General features: G+C 34.1%; 1 protein-coding gene across 12 annotated transcripts in view; it reads left to right on the top strand.

Annotated features, from left to right (window-relative positions):
• Nucleotides 1-21122, top strand: part of LOC122857626 (RNA-binding protein Musashi homolog Rbp6) — a 228013-nt gene that overhangs the window by 136402 nt on the left and 70489 nt on the right. For all 12 annotated transcript variants that reach the window (XM_044159888.1, XM_044159887.1, XM_044159886.1 and 9 more), the window contains one exon: nucleotides 1307-1355. In XM_044159888.1, the coding sequence (XP_044015823.1) occupies nucleotides 1307-1355 (49 nt within the window). The remainder of the gene's footprint in view (nucleotides 1-1306; nucleotides 1356-21122) is intronic.

The following is a 21122-nucleotide window of genomic DNA, read 5'->3' as shown; positions in this document are numbered from 1 at the left end:
GGAGAAGTAACTAATTTTTCACAAAAACATAGACAACAACAATGGTAAATATTTATTCAACAAGAAAAATTAATAATTGAAAAGAATTTCAACAAGAATTACCATCAAATAAACGAACACTTATTCCACTGGAGTGCACTACAACCAGTACCTGTAAGATCACCAAGTACGGAAAATATACAATTTTGAAGATATGATATTGATTGAGTGCATCACAATGGTTCTGGTGTTCATTATCCTAATAATGATACTTGAAACAGGCAAATTAGTATGCACATTACCAATTTTTTACCAGGTAAAGTTTTGTAGTAAATTTTTTTGTGATTTCTCGGGTTATGATTCACGACGAATTCTCAGATTAATAAATTTGCAAGGATCGTGTATTATTCTGCTTCTTCATAAGAGCTATCAGTTTAAGCAAAACTTTAGTTGTGAGTAGTTTTCCAGTAAACAAATTTTTAAACCCGGTCTACTTTGGTTATATCCAAGGTTTTGGAAACCGAAAAAATATTCATTGGAAGAAAAATAATCATCTCATTTGGAGAAGTATGTTTTAAAACAAGATGTCCATAGCAATAGAAAAGTAAAATATTATGGGATTGAACAACAAACAGGTATTAATGACTGTGAACTGTAAAAAAATTGTCAGAAGAGAATACATCAAATGCCATTAAAAACAACAATTTTATAAACAATTTTTATGTCCCAAAATATTGGGAAAAGACGGAATTAAGTTTTTTGTCAAATATTGATTAATATAAGGTGAAAATTGTTAACGCAAAGATTTTGAAAATAGGATATGCACTGTACACCGTATTAGCCCGGCGTACGAATAGGTATACGATCAGACTTGAAATCTACGAAGAATAGAAAACCTTTTAGCATAATAAGGTTTGAATATCATGTCCGCCACTGAACATCGAATATACACGAACAATTTGCCGGATCTGACACTACAGATGCTGAACCTTGACCCTCTACCGTACCGTGCCGAAAACTTTTTATCCATATCAAAAATTAACTTCCATTATTTATTAATAATGCTTAGATAAATAGAAATTAAATACATGAGTTTATGTTAGCCATTGATATACTGGGTCCGATTCAGATTAGGAAAGATCCAGAAAAACATAATCTGTTTATCCTTAGCCAAGCCAGATCTAACCTGTCTAATTTCGCTCGGGTCAATATAGAAACATTTGTGGTGACGAATTGAAACATGTGAAACACAATGAATTACGTCATTCCCACATTTCTATTACTAATAAGAGGCTCTTATATTTATATATTTTATTATATATTGCAGATTGAAGATGCTATGCTTATGTTCGATAAACAAACCAGCAGACACAGAGGTAAGTCAAATTGCAATTAGTCAAATTTTTCGAAATTTCTTTTGATCTCATTTTTTCAAAGTTTTCAAATTGACTTTTGAGTGAATGAACAATGATTTTGAATTCTTCTAGTAAATCCTTGACATGAAGTTGCATGTTCCTTTTTTGGAAATTATTTGTAATTTCGTCATTGTTATATTTTTTTACTTTAAGTAACTCTGAATGATTATTAGTGATGTTTAAAAGATGTTTAGCCTAAAAAAAAATAGAGGCTTCCGTAACCAAGTGGTTGTTCTAGCCTGGAATGCGATGGTTGAGGATTCAATTGCGGTCAGGAGTCTTTCAACTTTCCTAAAGTTTTCAATTAAAACGGGTACTACCACCAACCTTAAAAACAATTTGATTATTGATTATAACCGTGTTAGAAGAAGAATAGAATTTATAGTAGAAAAATTTAAATCGCACACGATATTTTTAACCCAGAGCAAAGAGGCTTGTTTGACATCCTTCATAAAACTGGTGGTAAATAGATAAAACTCCAATGCAATTAGATTATTCAAATTATATACATTATTTACGATAACAACTTCATTTATTTCCAGAAAAACGTAAAAAAACATAAAAATTAGAAAAGTTTAATGTTCAAAATTGAAAGATAAAAGTAAATAAATTATGAGGCAAATGAAATAAATTTAATTTGGAATGCAGTTCAAGTTTTTCTTCGGGGTGATTTTCATAGAATAGTATATAGAATAACAATTATCATCTCGGTATCTACTAATTTCGCTATTTTCAAAAGTAATAACGTCTTGTCTCGGTCTCAGAACAGAATACAGTGAAAAATGAAATTTTAAGGCTTGTTTTAGTGTCATCTCAGTATCGGAAGTGTAATGGGAACTTCTATTTCTGGCTATTCTCGATCATATAGTTGTAATTAAGTCATGCTCAGTACACGGAGAAAAATTTACATTTTTTTAAAATATAATACCATAGCACTTTTTGGGTTGTATTACAGTAAGCAGGTACCATATTCAAAAGAGCATCATATTCAAAATTGAGATAGACCATAGCAATTTACATTAGAAAACGCCACCTATACTGGCAGTGTGACCTTCCGCGGTGGGTCATAGTAATTCTTGCAAAACGTGGTGGTCAAACGCAAAATTTACTTTGCTTATAAACGCTCGTAAAAAAATAATGAAAAAATGTTTTTCTTTTTTTTTATTTCTACGATAAATACGTTTTCACAAACTACTGTCCAAGACAAGGACTTGAACCCCATACCTTCCGGATACAAATCCTCCGCGGTATCCGCTGCTAGAGATGCACACGAGACGAGACCAGTCTCGGCACTTTCTCGTCTCGTCTCGCGAACTCGAGACGAGACCGAGACGAGAGTGACAATTTTTGAGGCGAGACGAGACCGAGACAATACTAGCAATAGTGCGAGACTCTCGCCGTGTCATCAATAATATCAAATTTGGTTTTCTTAATTTTTTTTTTTTTTTTTGTGGTGCCTTTTTTAGTAGTAAGTTCTTATATATTGCATCTATATAATAACTATAAACAAACAAAAAAATATATAAAATGAATAAAAATTAAATTGAAATCCAGCTTAATTTAAAAAAATAATGGTAAATTATATTTTGATTTAGACGTACGAAATTAATAAAGAACATCTTCATTATATATGTTAAATCAAAGTATAAATAAGCATTTTTTTTTTAATTTAAACGTGATTTATTTATTATTAATTTATATTCATTTTATATATTTTTTTTGTTTGTTGTTCAGTACAATCGATACGTAATTTTTGAGTTAAAATAAATGCAATATTCATTGTTAATTAATAATTGAAAAAATACTAATAAAGTACTTATACGTTATAAAAGAATAAAAAAGAAAAAAACAATATTTTATATGCATATATTACAAGAATATTTAAAAATGTTGTATTGATAATAAAAAAAAAAAGTTTACTTTTGTTCACTTTATATTTATACAGCCGAGACTAGACGAGACTCCAATTTTTTCAGCCGAGACGATACCGAGACGAGACTGTTGTTTTGGTTATTTTTCGAGACCAAGACGAGACTCGATCAAATCTCGTCTTGTCTCGTCTCGTGTGCATCTCTACCCGCTGCGCCACTATAGTCTGACCCCGGTGAATCCCGTACACTAATACAGAATGCAGCTCGCCGACTGTTCAACACCCTCATCACATTTGCGACAAGTGTCGTCCCGTACTAGGTCAACCTTTCCAAGATGTGCTCTGAGCCTACAGCACCCTGTAATAAGTCATAACTGTTAAGCTATTTTTCGTCATATTCACCTAGAAAACAGTGAGTCTGCCTCGCATTCGGTTTCTTTCTCTGAAGTTTCTTATGTAACCTGTATTGACGTGCATGAATTTCTGCCTTGACATAATATTCCGCTACTTCTACCGTAGGTCCAGGCCCATAGAGTCTCATTTCTAGTCCCTAATGTGCCAGTTTGTCGGCAGTCTCATTTCTCGCGATATCCGAATGACTAACTTCGTTTCGCAATACCAGTATGTCTAATTTCTCCTGACTCATTGAGGTTGATATGCTGGTGCATCAACAGCCAGCAAAGCCGTTTGACTATCGGAATAGTTACAAACCCTCTGGATACAGAACTCACAAACCCTGGTTTCCCTAGTCGATCCTTAGAGCCATATTCCTCCCCTGGTGCCATATTCGGTCTGACATCGATCTGTGAACCAGATAAGATTATGTCCCGAAGAGATCTTCCTAAATGGGGTTCAAAGTTTTGTTGAATCAATGTTAGAAATTCGTTACTTTACCGAACAACGGAGTTAGGATGTTTTTCGCAAATTTTATAGCTCTTTTGAAAATGAACTCAAGAAATTATAAAGATATACTCTAAAATTTTTAAATTAATCTCTTGTAATCGAGGAGGTTTATAATGTTTTATATTATCCAAATTTTTGTAATTCTTAAGTAATCTAAAGAAAAATTGGATTAAAAACTGTTCGGTTAGCCTTTTTTCCTGAAAATTTTATAATAAATTTTTTAGGACTACTTCAAATTTCTCACGTTGATTCGTTAAAAAATTAATGTTGTTGCCAACTACCACCGTTTTTTTTTTTATAGAAATATTTTTTCGAATGAAAAGTTAATGTGCATGTGCTGAAACATATTGCGATCTGTAGATTAGTTTTTCATACATCAAGAGGCACAGCAGTGCCTCGCGTCAAGTTGAGAAAAAAAAAAAAGTGGGGAAACGTAACATAACTACCGTGCCTATATATACACGACACAAAGCTAACCCCTTCCCGCTCCAATTTTTTACGAATTCATTAAAGTTTGATCTCGTAGAGATAAAAAAATTCTTTGTATTGATCCTATAAAACAATATCAATCTTTTTTTTAAAAAAAAAAATTAAAATCTTTAGATGAATACTTTTTACAATCACTTCAATTTTTCACGATTGCGTTTTTCTTAAAATGTCTTTAGAGTCCAGAGCAATCTCGCAACATTATAAAAACGAAATTGAGCAAGAATGATGTGTAGATTGAGCAAGTAGATGGTGTGACCTTTATATTTACTTCAGTTTTCAATATCGCATCGATGGTGCGAATTTAATAATGATACTCGAAGCTATGTTTCCAAGTCACATGTTGTTGTTGTTTATTTTCTTTCTATCACGTTTGATGAGTTCTAGCACACTTTTTTAATTTATTTATATCTTCAAAAAATGTTTCATATAAAGGTTTTGGGTTTTCTGTAGATTCTTCTTCGTTAGCGTATTTGATTAAACGAATTTGAATTTGAGTAGAATATTCCATTAAATTAGCTTCTAAAATAGTTATTTGTAACAATAAATTGTCGTCGTCTAGTTGTCTTGTCAAATTTTGTAAATTAGGGAACTCTATTCCTTCGTAAATATGAGAACTCCCGGAGGTCTTATCAATTTCAATTAATGACATTTTAAATGATTTTAATAAACAATTTTAATGAATTTAAATGACTCTTGTAAAAAATTTTGATAATATAAATTCGAAATATAAAATATAAAGTATTAATGACAATTTAAAACACTTATTATTTTCCAATCACGAATTATTGATCAAGTTTTCTACACATTTCACTACGTATCCCACTTTTGACACCAATTTTTTTACGAGACAGGTTTATTTTTTATAATTATTTTGTACCACATTTTTTTGTATTAAAAAAATAAATTACTGAACGATTTCGAATACTTGACCCATCTTTTTGTACAAAAAACTAGGTTTTTTTTTTTTTTTTTCGTTATGATCTATATGATATATAGGAATATATGCATATAAATTGTAACGAGATTTGGCAGATCTGGCGCTCCCGAAAATAATTAGAGGTCTGGTCTGAGGGGTTTTGTCGACTAAGACGCTAATTAATACCACCGGTTTGTGAGTGGCCTCGGTAGTGACATCCATTTTCGCCTCAATGCCAGTGTTGACTTGGTAGACATCCGCCACGAGCAGATAATCCGGATTCCTACCCTGGCTACGTCAGATTCGTATCCCCTGCTTCGACACTCCCACCGGAGAGTCGCATCGGGTGTGCGCACAGATGGTCGTATGGAGTGGGTCAAACGGGAGTGGGGATGGAGAATCGATAAAACTGGTGATCGCTGGCATCTCACTGCCAGTCGTCGGCCGGCTCTCGGAGCTGGCTGATGTCACCGGGACTGGTGACAGTCCGTGGTTGGCTTCCGATGAAGCTAGCTGACTCCTTGGTGGAGTTGTCTGGTGACTTGGTGATGTCGACATGCTCCTATGGAGGAGCTAGATGATATCACTGGTGAAGCAGCATGACTCCTCGGTGGAGTTAGCTGACTTAGACGATGAAATCGACTGAGTACTAGGGTGGAACTAGTTGATGTCACTGATGAGTCCAACCAAGCTCCCGATGCGGGGTGCATGCTCCCGAGGGTGATTTACGATGTCGCTATGCTGCATAGGTAGGACGTTGTATATCACTCGCTCTCTCGCTCTAGTGTGGTAACTTACTGTCAGGGTAACCTATAATCGAGTAGTCAGATGCATAGAGTGGTCCGGCGTAAGACCAGCGTGGCTGCGGATGGACTTTATGTTTGACTACTTGGTGCACTAGAGTGAGTAGGCAATAGGAGGATATTTGGTAAAGCCTGCGAGGTACGAATATCCTCGTTCTCGTATTGAATTAGGTTGTGCGAGTGAGTTAAACCAAAGTTAATGTTCACGGTAATAAACGCCGCCCCAGGGTGAGGTTATTACGCTCCCGGCCAAAACTAAAATCCATAGACATTTTAGTAATGGTGCCCGAGTGACGCTTTGAAACCAATATGGTGGACCGCGCCCCTCTAACATTTCTTGCTGAACTAGTCGCTACCGAAATGGCCGTCGGTGGCCATTACTCCCGAAACTACCCCACGGTCCGTTGGTTGCCGTTATACACCAGCTGACTCCCTTCTGGCGGTAAGAGAGGAGAATGGTGAGAAATCCTCGTTGATCCCATAGTAACTGACGCTTCTACTTTATCGGTGGAAAAATTAGTTACAATATATATCGTAACGAAATTTATTATTTCGAGGGTCCTGAAATAAATAATCATTAGAAAGAGCTTGTTATGGAGTAATGGGTTCTGATTATTTAATCATTACCGCTTGCGTTGTTAATAACTAGTTGGTTATTAATAATTAAAAGAATCACTGTGTTAGAAGCTCTGTAGAGGGTCAAGTCAGTTATACATGACGTCGGATGGGGCGCCTGTTCGATGTTTATAACATGTCTTGATACGTAAACCTCTTGGCGATGACTTCCACTCCTCCGCCGAAGGCTGCGTACGAAGCCTGATCGTAAACCTATTCGAACTGCACGCTAGGAAAGCGTGCTGCGGATGTCTGGGGGCGATAGGTAGGAGAGTGCTACCTGAGTGGGGTTAAAGCTTGCAGCAGCTGAGCACTGAACGTCGTCGAGAGACGACACAACTTGTCTGGCTCTCGACAGATCACTATCTTCTTTTGACTGGCTCTCTATGGTTCACTACTGGTTCTCTCTACATCGTTGGATCTCTCGTAAAGGCTCTCTAGATATCAAAAGTTAAGTCCTGGTGAAACTCTGTCTGAATTTTCAATGACAGATTAATACTAATGATCACGCTATATAGCTCTCTTATTATAATAATAATTATAATTATATTCTCACTACGCAATGTGTATGTGATGGTTAGACTATCATCATACATAAATGTGTATGTGTGAGTTCACGAATAGATCACTGTAAATAATAACAATAATAATAAATATTGAGATATATTATTATTGAAATGGCAACGTATGTGTAAGACCAGGTCACGATGGCTCGCTGTATGGTTCCCTATACAAAATAATCATTTCATAGGTAGAATATTTGCTCCTACACTTATGATACTTGTGACGTCAGTATTTTTCTATAGTATAGTCGCAATGTAATATAGGCGTATGTAACACACTATACTTGGTTCAAGATAGTTCCTTCAGGTTTGGTTGACCTGACCCTCTACCATTTCTAAGACTGAGTTAACTTCCCGTATTTTGTTCTCGTTACTCCTACGGCTGTTGGCTTCCGAGATAACCAACATGGCTCCCCCCGGTGATTTAGAGGAGGATGGTAAGAAATCCTCGTTGTTAACCTTGGCCGATAGTTCTCGCCGTGTAGGTCAGAAAATTGGTTACAATATATACGATATAAATATATATTAATGACATGAACATCTTATTTTTTATCGACAGAGTAGAGAAATTATGACATTTTATCAAATTGACTTAACTTTAAATAAATACATATTTTTTCAATTTTTTTAATTTCAAGTTCATATTTTTCATTTCCTATCTTTCGTTCAGTTAGTCGCAATATGTAAAAAGACTATTTTGGGAAACCTACGAAGTTTTCTATTCTTCACCAATAATAAAAACGTTTTTTTTTTTATATATTTAGCATAAGGTATACTGCTAACTCAAGACTTCAAATATTTGGCTATGATTTTAACTATACTAATACTGTAATATTTGCTGTGGATTTTTCTCCGTGAAGTCACTTCATTATAAATTGTTTTTTCTTTTATCGTTTACCGAGTTGACTCTTAAAGTGTTGTGGAAGACAGACCTTACAATTGTTTGTTATATAAATATGAAGAAGGCTCGTTGTACGCTCATCACAAATAGTAAAATATAACATCAAAACTGAAATTCTTAGTTTTTATATACAGAAGTAACTCATTTTCACCCTTTTTAATAAACAAAATATGTGAAATAAAAATATGAATAAAAAAAATAAGGTGGTTATATCTTACGATAGTTTGTAAATTTGATTTTTTAATTTTAAAAGAACAACCTAATTTATTTTATTCATATTTTTATTTTACATATTTAGTTTATCAAAAAAGGAAAAAATAAGTTACTTTTCTATATAAAAATAAAGAATTTTTGTTTCGATGTTATTTCACTTCTTTTGTTTAATTAATCGCAATGTGTAAAAAAACTATTCTGGGGAAGATCTTAAGGGAGTACTTCCATCGATTAGTTTTCTTACAATTTTCCTAATTTTTGGATATATAAATCTTGAAATTCCCCTGCATCTAATGATCCTAATTTTGTAATCATGAACAATCTAGTATTAGAGATAATTGAGTCTAAACAGGTGAACTTTTTACGTGGCTTAACATTGGAGGTATAGGATTTTTTTTTTATTTTTTTATATTTTTAGTTCTAACAAAAAAACGGTTCTTACAAATTTGATAAAAAATTAATATGTCAAAATTGATATAATTTAGAAAACTTTGGAAAAAAAATTAAACGCTTGAACTTTCTAGAATCAGAGATATTGTTAATTAAAGTTTGCAATATTTATTAATATTTGACATGAACGTGAGGCCGAGTGTATCCGAGTGGCAATGATGCGTCGCGCGCAACTCTCCACGTATTTTATATATCACACACATACATACAAACATCTAGATGAAAATAAACTATAATTTTATTGAATTAAAATTTCCAATTATTTTTAAACAAATTGATTATATTAACAAATGAAATAAATAAATAAATGCATATTCCAATATTGATAATCTCAATTTACAACTAAATAAACAGCTGTCACAACAAGCATCATAGATTCACACAAACACAAGTACACATTAATCCGAGCGTTTTCCCGAACACAACTTGGCTGTGATTGGCTGGGATTTGTACAGTATCAGGCAAAAATTTCGGGCTCCGATATAGACTTTTTGTTGCAATTAACACTACGCTTTTTCCTAAACTTTCTATTTGGATTATCTTAAAAGTACTCCCTTAAGTTTTCAATTTTTGAAAGAACAAAATTATAGAATATTATTTAAAACAATCAAATACCCACCAAACTATCCGGTATCCACCGCTGCTAATACGCATGAGTGTTTTTACATGTATGTGTAAGTAGTGGATAAAAGGCGAAGAAGAGATAGACAGCGCGAACGTGAAAAAAAGAAAAATGAGAATCGTGCAATTTCAACAAAATATTTATTTTTCAGTCAAATCTTGTACCTGGCTTTTACGGGTTATCATATCTATTTTACTTTACATCGTAAAAATTTGAGGCTAGGCTTACTGATATTAATAAGAAAAGTAATTGTAGTTTGGATATATATTTAATATTAAAGCAGTATATATATTGAATAATGAAAAATTCATGACGACATACCCATGCAACCTATTTATACTATTACTCGGTAAGTCGTTTCGCGCTGGGAAAAAATGAGTTGAGACTCTACCGCGTTTCTTAACATAACGTGAAAAAGTGTTATAAGGCACCTAAATTTTTTTTTCTAAAATTTTCTTGAAATCAGTGAAGTGTCAGTTAAGTGTGTTTTTCTGTCAATAACTAAATTTGTAATTAGTCGAAGTTAATTTAGAGAAGGTAGTTTTCACGCGTAGATTGTAAGGAATAGAAATCTAAAGTTAGGCTTTATGTGGTCCATAGGGTGGTATAAATTGACAATGTCTAGACAAAAATTAGAAATTTTCTACGACTAGAAAGTCGGAAACGTTCTCATCAATTTATTTTATTCCTATTTATTTAGTTGATAGTACTATTGATTTCACGATCATTCCTTGTTTTCCTTGAAAAAAAGTTTCTGAAAAAAATAATGCGTGAAAAAATCTATTATAATTTAACAAAAAAAAAAAACTTAAATTTATGGCTTACACATTGGTCTAGTTTTCATTGTTTCCTTAAAGATCGAAAACCACGTAATATTTATTCTTAATTTTTAGGGTTCTTATTTAACAGTAATAAAAAAATTCACGAGGTAAATCGTGGGCCCAGAAGAGACCCGACCGACTGCTGCGTGACGACTCGGAACAATATGTATGTATATATATTTATTTATATATGTATATATGTATTATGCGTAACCAGTGGTGGATTCGCAGTTTAGTTTGAAAGAGTACTTAAATGTGGCGCACTAATAGGTACTGACAAGACTCGAGTGTAGAGTGGGTATAAGCAGAGTGAAGCCACCGAGGTCCCATTAGTCCGACATTTTGTGCTCGCCGTATGGAGCGAGTATAAGAGGTTTTCGTCACTTCCGAGCTCACCGTATGGAGTGGGTATAAGAGGGTTCCGTCACTTCCGAGATAAAAATCATCTATGGCTTCACTCTGCTTATACCCACTCTACTCGAGTGCCTCTAAGCGCTCCACTTTTTGGCACGAGTGTACTAACTGCAATACTCGTACTAACTTACGTTGCTTACTATATAAAATATAGTGACGAATGGGGAGAAACAAAACAATTCTAAAGTTAATGTTTTAATGTTGTCAACTCACCTCAACTGATTAAGTCAGTCACTCGAGTCGTTGAGCTATTTGCTTGTCTAATAAAATAAAATGTAAATTGATTATCAATATATTATTGAATAATCAATATGGATATATCTTCGTTTACTAATGGAAGTAGACATCCAGTTATTATTTAAGATGATTCAATATGAATAGCAAAGAAAGATGTTGATTAAGATACAGTAACTACAAAAAGATTCAAAGGAACCACTAAATTTGTTTATAAAAGAAAAAAATTACAATAATTCATGAGCTTATAGAAAAATAACTTTATCGGTTGTTTTTAGTATTATATTTTTCTTTCTATTCATAAAATCTTGTAAATTTATCTTCATATACTTATCATATGTTTTGTCACGTGAAATATCATTCAATGCTTGTTAAATATCATCCAGAACATATTCTGGTTTATTAATGTTTGACATTTTTTTAAACAATAATGAAAGTATTGTTAATGGTATTAAATATGAATAAATATTATGTTCCGGGTCGAAACTCAGCTGTCTGTTGGTCTCAGACTGACCAGATTTTGTTACTTCTTTTCTTTTAATTATTCAAATTTAATTTATATATTACTTTGATCTTTTTGGCTACAAAATAAAATTTAGAATAACATGTAACTAAGAATTTAATTTTATATTTTTTCTAAAATACTTTAAACGACGATTATTTAATGTATGTACTTTTTTAATAGTCTTATTCTAACAATCTCGAATATTCCCGCACATGGTCAACAAATGTGTTCGATATTTTGCCCGTTAAGGGTTTTATATCTAGTTCAGAAAAATAGGTTGGGTAATGTTTATAATTTTTAAAAACAACAAATTCAACAACACATTTATTTTTAATCTTAAAGAGACAATTAATTGGTTTTATTTATTTAAACAATGTTAATAATTTATGTATTACTGTTACTGGTGATCGTATTCACTTAAATTGATTAATTCAATTTATTCAATAAATAAATTCAATGTACTTTCCTAATACAAGATAGATGTGTATAGTATCAAGATGCCAACGCAACTAACTTGACTAAAGGCCCAAAGTACTGACACAGCCCTTGGCAACTTGGTGTACGTGCAAAATTGCTAAAATTCTAGAAATATCTACAACGACGCTTGAGAGTTTTCTCAAGCTCGTTGTGGTTCTTGGAAATTTTATTTTATGTTATTTTGTTTGACCTTGATTTTTCTCAATGTGCTGGCTGTTGGGCCAACACACTGCAGGATAACTCGAGCATAAACCGTCAACCTGAGATGTGCGCTGATACGGTGCATACCAATTAGCTCTCAGCACAACGCTCAGGCTGACGATTTCTCTTAGTTCAAAATTGTAAAGTGACCTTACCTAACCTTCAAATTGTGTGAATTACAGATATCTTAATAGTTAACATACGCATATTAACTATTAAGATACGTATGTTTAATGTTAATATATATATCTTTGATGTAAACTTATCAGCCACCACCCATTTAAACATGGCATATGTTAACATTAAACAGGATATGTTAACTGTTAACATATCCTTCTCTGAGTGTACAAAAAAACAACTGACAATATACTAGCTTGTTGATAACCTCGACGACGATAAATTGTTTGTTGACGGTTATTAAATTTATATTACGATTTGTTACAATTGTTACAATTGTTACAATTGACAGTTGATTGATCATCTAAACAATCTGCGCAGACGTTATTGACGTCACATGTTTTGAATAATTTTATTATTAATAAACCATGAAATTATATTTGAGCAATAAATATAAGCATGGCCCTAGCCGTGCACGGAGAGAATTTCCGATATATTATCAAAATGCGATTTTTTATAAAATCTCAGTGTAAGCCCGAGTCGGCGGAATTTGTTGCCACCACTTAGTTTCTGTAATGGTCCAACGACATAATCTCGGGGTAACCCCTTAGAATAGTTCGGCTCAGTTGAGTCTTGTAAACAATGACATTTTATCAGTGGCGCACTGAAAACATCTCGGGGTTACCATTAAAAAAATCAAAAAAAAAAATTATTTTTAGAATTTAACAAATTATGACAACAGATATACATAAATATTTTTTTTTTTTTTTGTATCTCGATGTCCTGACCTTGATTTGAACCTTATTCTACCTAAACCTCTGAATTCTTAATGACATAATCATATCATAATATCAAATAGAACTCCTAATTGAACAAAGAAATAGAACATCAACCAAAATTCTGATACAGCATTGATAAGAACATTCAATTTTCATGATAAAATCGTTATTAATATTGGTGTGTATCACCAAGTATATATGTATAACAAAAATTGTGTGGTGCGTGTAGCAGTAAAACCAAATTGCAAGTGACTTTTGTGCTGGATGCTTGAACGGTTATTAGATGTTGAGGTTGAAGTTGGCCAATGATGCTCGATGGTGTACACGTGTCTCGAACGGTTACGGCAACCTACAGTGTGAGCTGAGCGTTGCTGTGACGACATGCGAGCTTTTCTAATATGTGCTGATTGGCCAGTGAATAACAGAGATGCGCACTAGATACTGAGCATATCTGTGACGACACACATTATAAGAGCTTGCGTAAACATTCTCCCCTCCCCCTTGACAAATTAATTGTCAACCTTAGTGACCTCGACTGGCAAGACACATAACTTAGCCACTGGTCTCTGATAATCAGCAGTTTGTTCCCTCACAGTGACTGCCCTGACAACTCCGTCAGCTCCAGGAAACACTTCAGTTACTCGTGCCAATGCCCATTTACCGGGTGGCAATCTCTCATCAATGACCAAAGCTATTGTACCCACTTTAATGCATGAAGATGTTTTCAACCATTTTGACCTGACTAAGTACTTTTGCAAGTACGCCTTGGACCATCTGTCCCAAAATAATTCCATAAATTTCCTCAACAATCGCCACTTGTTGAGTCTGTTATAAGGAACATTCAACAATAAAACTCCAATCTGTACCATCTTTAGCAAGAAGACTGGCCAGATTTTTACGGTTGCCTGCGGAAGTGTATTTCATGTAAATACTACTCTAATATGGACAAAAGTTTTCCAACGATTGACGTCACCTTCAGTCCAATAATAAGTAATGGATGAATCAGTCCATAATTGTGTTTTTGCTGACTGACACCCTCTGTTAAATATCTCTCACCAATTTTACTAACAGCACTGCAGATGACAGCTCCAATCTCGGTGTTGAATCTTTTATTTTTGTTTTAATGGAGCTGTTAGATTCGGTTTTGATAGGTACTATTTTATTCTTTTTGGCTACACCAAGAGTATCACTAGACACCAAGTACACTACAGCACCAGATAGATGACCCAGTTGAATAACAAAGTCTCTCCATGGACCCAATAAATTTTCAGGAGTTGGCTCATCCCAGTCAAGCTTGCTCTTCCATAGAGATTGCATAAATAATTTACGGTTGCCGCTCTTTATCCCGAATCAAACTCCCCGAATGGCTTTTTTTCCGAATGACCTCCGTCCTGAATGACCTTTTTCCAGAATACATTTTGCCCGAATGCATTTTTCCCGAACTATAAATCCCGAATATCATTTTTCCCGAATAACCTTTTTCCCGAGTATTTTTTTTCCCGAATAAATTTTTTTCAAGTGTATTATTTTATTTATATCTCTTTATTTATTAGATTACAATATTATGTGCGATAGCTTTTAAAAATTCTAACTCTTGGAACGATTCATAACCAGCCACAAAGGACATTATTCTTTCCTGGAAATCTATCCATTTTTTTTTCGGCATAGCCCGGACTTTTCTTCCCAGACTCAGCTCTGCTATCATTATTTCTGCGTCAGCTTGTTCTTTTTGAAATTCACCAAGTGCAGAATACAAGTCAGGATGGTGTTTTCCAACAACAAGTTGAAAGCGATTATGCCACCCCTCGCTTATATTATTTGTTCTATGAGAACCAGACAAAGCCGCTTCATGCTGGTTCCACACAGATGGTGGATAACGGGGATTAATTCCTTTTCTTCTTCCTCGCGCTGTTACCCCACAGCTACTCAGGAGCATCTTCCTCCAGAAGAGAAAAAATGCGAGGAACATCTTCTTCCGGTACAAAAGCTAGTCCTAGCATCATGTGGGTATAGACTTTGATTGAACGATTATCTGGGTCATTGTATGCTACTTGAAGTCCAGCGGATTGAATCTGTCGATATACTGACTGACCAAGATGGAAAAAGCAACAGCTGAGAGGATAGTTTGGAAAAACTTCTTCACATGAATTTATAATTGCTTTTTCAAAGTCTGTCATGATCCTAGGCTGACCGCAATCAATTCTTTACTCATTGAAAGATGATTGAACAGCCTTGAGTACAGCAGCATACTGAATAGTCTCTTTGGATCAAAACAATGCGTACACAAACGGTACAGCAACAACTGCATCATTATTTCCACCGAGTTGTTTACACGTCCCGAGAATTGTGAAAAGTTGTGTGAAAATAGTTGGACTGACCTGATAGTAATATTATCAATATAGTTATAGAATTGTCATTATAATTAACACATAATTAACATGTCACCTTGAACGTTCCATCTAAGAACCAGATATCACTCCTTGCCAATAATTCTAAATTCCTCCGAGTCGAAAAAACAATAACTCTTCCTCCATTCAAAGAATCATCATCAAGTGAATCATAAATTAAAAATTTATCACCCGTGAGTGTTTCCTGATATCGATCAGGAAGAGTACCCAAGTCAGCAAGACTTTTTGGATTTGGTGGCAAATTTTTTCTTAAAAAAAATAATAAATAAATATTGTATTTAAAAAAGGTAATTAAAAGAAGTACCTCCGGATTTTTCGCATTGATTTTTTTAAATTATCGCGCTCAGGTAGCTGGCTAAGGACGCCCTCAGACAGTCCAGCTAGCTCTACACGTAATATTTGAGATGGGGGTTGCTGTGGATGGTCCTCAGCCTTCCGTTTCAAAGAAATTTTAAAAATCTCAGATTCAACCTGTTCTTGGTTGGGAACATGAGCATGATCGCCTAATGTTGGTTCACGTATAAAGTAATGTTTGTTTTCTTCAGCATTGAATGCAGTAACCGCTCTTGCTTTGCATTCTTTACGACGTAACCTTTGACACTCCCAATAAGTTTTACCTTTAACTGGTAATTTAGACCGCAAATAAACGAAACCATTATGAACTAATTTTGTTTCCCCAAGAATTTTGATATCATCCATCATTTAAAAATATTAAAAAGAAATAAAAATTTAAATAAAATTTACTTAAAAATTTGACATTCAAAAACGGAAATAATAAATCAAATAAAATAAAACAAATGACGGTAAATAATGAAATTAGTATTAGTACTTTCTTTTTTTTTCATAAACTTTATTTTATTATTAGTTCTTTTTCTTTTAAATAGTTTCTTCTTTTTTTTAAATTCGGGCACAATAATATTCAGACGAAATGCATTCGGGCAAAAAGCATTCGGGCAAACAGATTTTCGGGAAAAAGGTCATTCGGGAAAAAGGCCGTTCGGGAAAACCAATTCGGGAAAAATACCGTGAATCATAATTTACTTTCAACTATGACTGGTAAAATCCGAACAAGTTGATCAAATAGCTGAGCTACTTGTGCTAAAACGACTATTTTTGTGATTGCTTTAGGTTCCTTGTATACTATGGGAATATAACTAAAATAATCAGCTGTCGTATTTCAATTGAGACCAAGTGTCCTGAAAATTTGGTTACTATCACTCGAGGTGGTGAATTTCTCATGAAATTCCATTGGAATTTTACTCAGTAATTCACTCGAATTCACTTATCCATTTCTTTAGCTCGGAGCCACCTGAGTGAAGCATCTGTTGTATCTCTATCACCTTGTCAATACCTTGTTGTATCTTATCAGTACCCACATATATATCATCTATATATGATCCTTATAAAATTGCTGATTTTACCAACGGAAATCTATGTCCCTCTTCCAGTTTAAGTTGTTCCAAAGTGTTGTTTTAAATCTGCCTGAACATTCGTCTTATGTCACACAAAAAAACATACCTAAATGCTCTCCATTGTGTGAGGACAGACACCAAAGAATTCAACAACTGAGGACCCTCGTACAAATTGTCGTTGGAAGATTTGTTTTCTGTGAACAATTGAATACAACTCTCAACTATTTTGATGTACTCGATGTCCTTGAACTTATGGTGAAACTCTGATGTAGTAAGTAGTAGCATCTAGAATGGTCTTTGACAGATGATGCATTTACCATGTGACCTTGTGACTCGTATTTATGCATGAAGTCATGATATACATGGTGATTATTCTTCGATGTCAGGAGAGAAGTATCGCTACTGGGCTGTTGAATGCCTTTCTGCCTTTCAAGACGCCTTCTTTCAACACTGTTCTGTATACGTCAGCACCAAGGATGGCGTTAATTGACGCTGGCAAATAAAACTCGGGATCAGCCAGCTTCAGATGTCGAATTTTGTAGTTGCTGCCTCTCAATAGCTGACGATGGTACAGTGGTATGTAAGAGCTGGTGATGATGTTTTTGCACCGTGGTGCGTTCTCACCGAATTCTCTGCTATTGGTGAAGCATCTAATTGCTCTACTAACTTTAAGGCTCTTTCCTAAGAAGTGAGATAGTTTACAAAACTCTATCCAGAATGGAAATTTAGTGGTGTTGGCTTCTTCTACCAAGAGGCTGCCAAGGAGCTGTGTAATAATCTCCCAACTCTTCAGACAATGACCTTATCCCAGTATTCTAATGGTCGTCCCAGCTTGCGTAAAGCAGCTGTCGAGTGATCAACACAAGAAATTATTCTTGACAACTGTTGAGCACTTGGTGCCGTCATTTTCAAATGTTTGAGCATGTTTGAGAGTTCAACTGTCACCAATTATCTGTCCTAGGATTACCGAAGTCCTTTTTGAACCAGGCTAAGGAGAAGTTGTCACCAGTGACTGAGATGCCACTGATCTTCTCCTTGGTCTTTTCATCTAGCGCCGTTAGCAAGTGGTGGAATTTTGTGATTCTGATAGCCCAGGTATAAACCTGGTCAAACATATCAGCCACTTCAAATGTTGGCACTAGGACGACGCTGGGAGGTGTTAGCTTCAAGAGAGTTAGCTTCTTTTTCAGCATGGCTGATGTCTAATAGTACCCCTCTTCAACTGTGAGGTATTTTGTGTTGACCCTTGTGGCCCACTTGAGTAGCTGCAGCTCTCGGGGGGTGAGCTAGCTGTGTTTACAGTGACTAGTGTGCATCATTGTGCTGCTGGTAAATACGGTTGGCCTCTGCATCTGTGACAGCTCACCTTTTCTGCCACGCCTTTCGTTACCCAGTTGTAAATGCGTACCAACCAGTCGCTCAGGGGCAATTGCCGAGTTCGCTCCCAAGCCCAAGAAATAAACGGATTAAATTTTTCGGGCAAACCGGTTCATCCGAGTTCGCTCCATACGCTTCCCCTACCGTTCCCCCTCCACTTTTCTAGCTCGCTATTCCCATTTTTATACTCAAGATCTAGCTTTAGTTATAGCCAAACAATCAATATGTACATTATTTTACTTAGCTAGATTTTTTACTTAGCTAAACTTTTTACTTGGCTAGATTTTTTTCATAGCTGTAATTGTAGCCAAACAATCAATATCTACATTATTTGACTTAGCTAGATTTTTTACTTAGCTAGATCTTTTTTTTAGCTGTAATTGCAGCCAAACAATCAATATCTACATTATTTTACTTAGCTAGATTTTTTACTTAGCTAAACTTTTTACTTAGCTAGATTTTTTTCTTAGCTGTAATTGTAGCCAAACAATCAATATCTACATTATTTGACTTAGCTAGATTGTAGCCGAACAATCAATATCTATATTATTTTACTTAGCTAGATTTTTTACTTAGCTACATCTTTTCCTTAGCTGTAATTGTAGCCAAACAATCAATATCTACATTATTTTACTTAGCTGTAATTGTAGCCAAACAATCAATGTCTACATTATTTTACTCAGCCTTAATGTGAAGGGAAATGTAAAGGGAGGGGGTACCCAAAACGAAAGTAGGGGAATATTAGAAAGAGAGCGAAGGGAGCAAACTCGGGAACCAAAATATCGCGTTTCGGAGCGAACTCGGATTTTTTGTAGGCCTTAATCCGGCTTGGAAGCGAACTCGGTAACAGCCCGCTCAGGACCTGCTGGGTGAGGTAGGCGTCACTGACGTAGCTCTTGGTGGTGGCTGCCTGCTGGTTTGCCAAGAGCTCCTTCAGAGTTGACAGCTCCTTGAGGCTGTCTCAAAAGTTGGCGATTTCACTTCAGAGGTGTCGATCTTGCCTGATGATCCTGGTTGACCTAATAGACCAGGACTTTCCATAACCTAAAATCTATTGAAAAAAAACTCATTTGTTACCAGACATTATTTTAAAATAACCCTTTATTTTTGACCAATATATTTTCACATGCCAACTACTTATTTTCTTATCATTCAGAATCATGATAAACAAATGACAAAAATAGTTGGATGTTAGATAAATTACTAGATGACATGGTCTGGAATTTTAACACACATAAGCATCACGTTTAATCTAAAAAAAAAAAAAACAGACAAACAACTGCGTGGAAAAAAAATATCCAAATCTTTCTCTCTTTCTCTCTCTTTTTTTTCACACTCATTTTTCACTCATTTTCTTGATTATCGAAATAATATTTCTCCACCATGGATACTTGTATGTCTACTTTTGCTCAAGAAGGACTACATGTTTACGCTAGGATGTGGACTGTATAAAGGGGTGAAATAAATGTGTCAGGAAACGGTATATTTGTGGTTAAATGATGATGTTTATTTAATACGAAAAAATATGTAAAAACGGGTGATATTACGTATAAATATAATCTGTAAAAGCTTGGTGTATCACCAAGTATATAAATATATATTTATATTAGACCTGTCCAAAAAAAAAAATTTTTTCTTTTAGTGCCCTTCTGAGGTCTAAATTTGTTCTTTATGATGACATGGAAAAAAAAAATAGAAAAATTATTTTTTCAGGATTTTTTTTAAGCCTGCTCATCGGATTTTTGTAATTTTCATTTGATTAGCACGCGCGCGTATGGCTGTATATCTTTGACTTTGCATAACTCAGTCAGTTTTAATCTTAGAGAGTTGATATTAGTCTCATTTTTTAGCTCATGAAAATACTTTCAAATTGTCACTTTACATTTTATTGTAATGTTAATAGTTTTGTTTCAAGAAAACCTCAAAAATCATGACTTTGCAGGGATATAAAATTTAACTTGTAAACGTATTTTATTATTATTATTAGTAGGATGAGTATTATTATTCGAAAGTATAAAATTGTTGAGCGCGATAGAGAAAAAAATTTTTATGTTCAATAAAATGTTAGCACACTGTAAGAATTTTTAGTTGAAATTAAGACAAAAATTTCTGCAAAATAGAAATTTTTGTCTAGGAAAAAAAAACATTTGAAAGAAATAAAAAGCGGTTTGATTGAAGAAAAAAATATGTCTTCTTGAAAAAAAAAAAAATCCTCGACTATATGTTTTTTAGGTTCAATTCAAGTATTAGAAACCTCAAATACAGTAAAAATAAATTTATTTCAAACGACTAATATCCTTCATTTGAAACAATTGCAGGAATTGAATTAATTTTTTTTTTTCTTATTTAATGAATATATTTGTCTTGAAAAGAAACAAAAGTGTCTAAATTTTAGGCAATGTTGTCTTGCTTTATAACATATTTGGTTTTATTTAAAACAATATTGTCTAAATTTTAGACAATGTCGTCTTGCTTTATAACAGATTTAGTTTGTAGTATAACAAAATTGTCTAAATTTTAGACAATATTACGTCTTGCCTTATAACAGATTTTGTTTCCCTGAAAACGAAATTGTCTAAATTTTAGACAATATTACGTCTTGCTTTATAACAAATTTGATTTTTATTAAAACGAAATT

Source organism: Aphidius gifuensis, linkage group LG5, assembly GCF_014905175.1.
Source record: "Aphidius gifuensis isolate YNYX2018 linkage group LG5, ASM1490517v1, whole genome shotgun sequence".
NCBI lineage: Eukaryota > Metazoa > Arthropoda > Insecta > Hymenoptera > Braconidae > Aphidius > Aphidius gifuensis.
The sequence above is the reverse complement of the archived record's forward strand: the minus strand, read 5'-3'. Positions and strand labels throughout refer to the sequence as shown.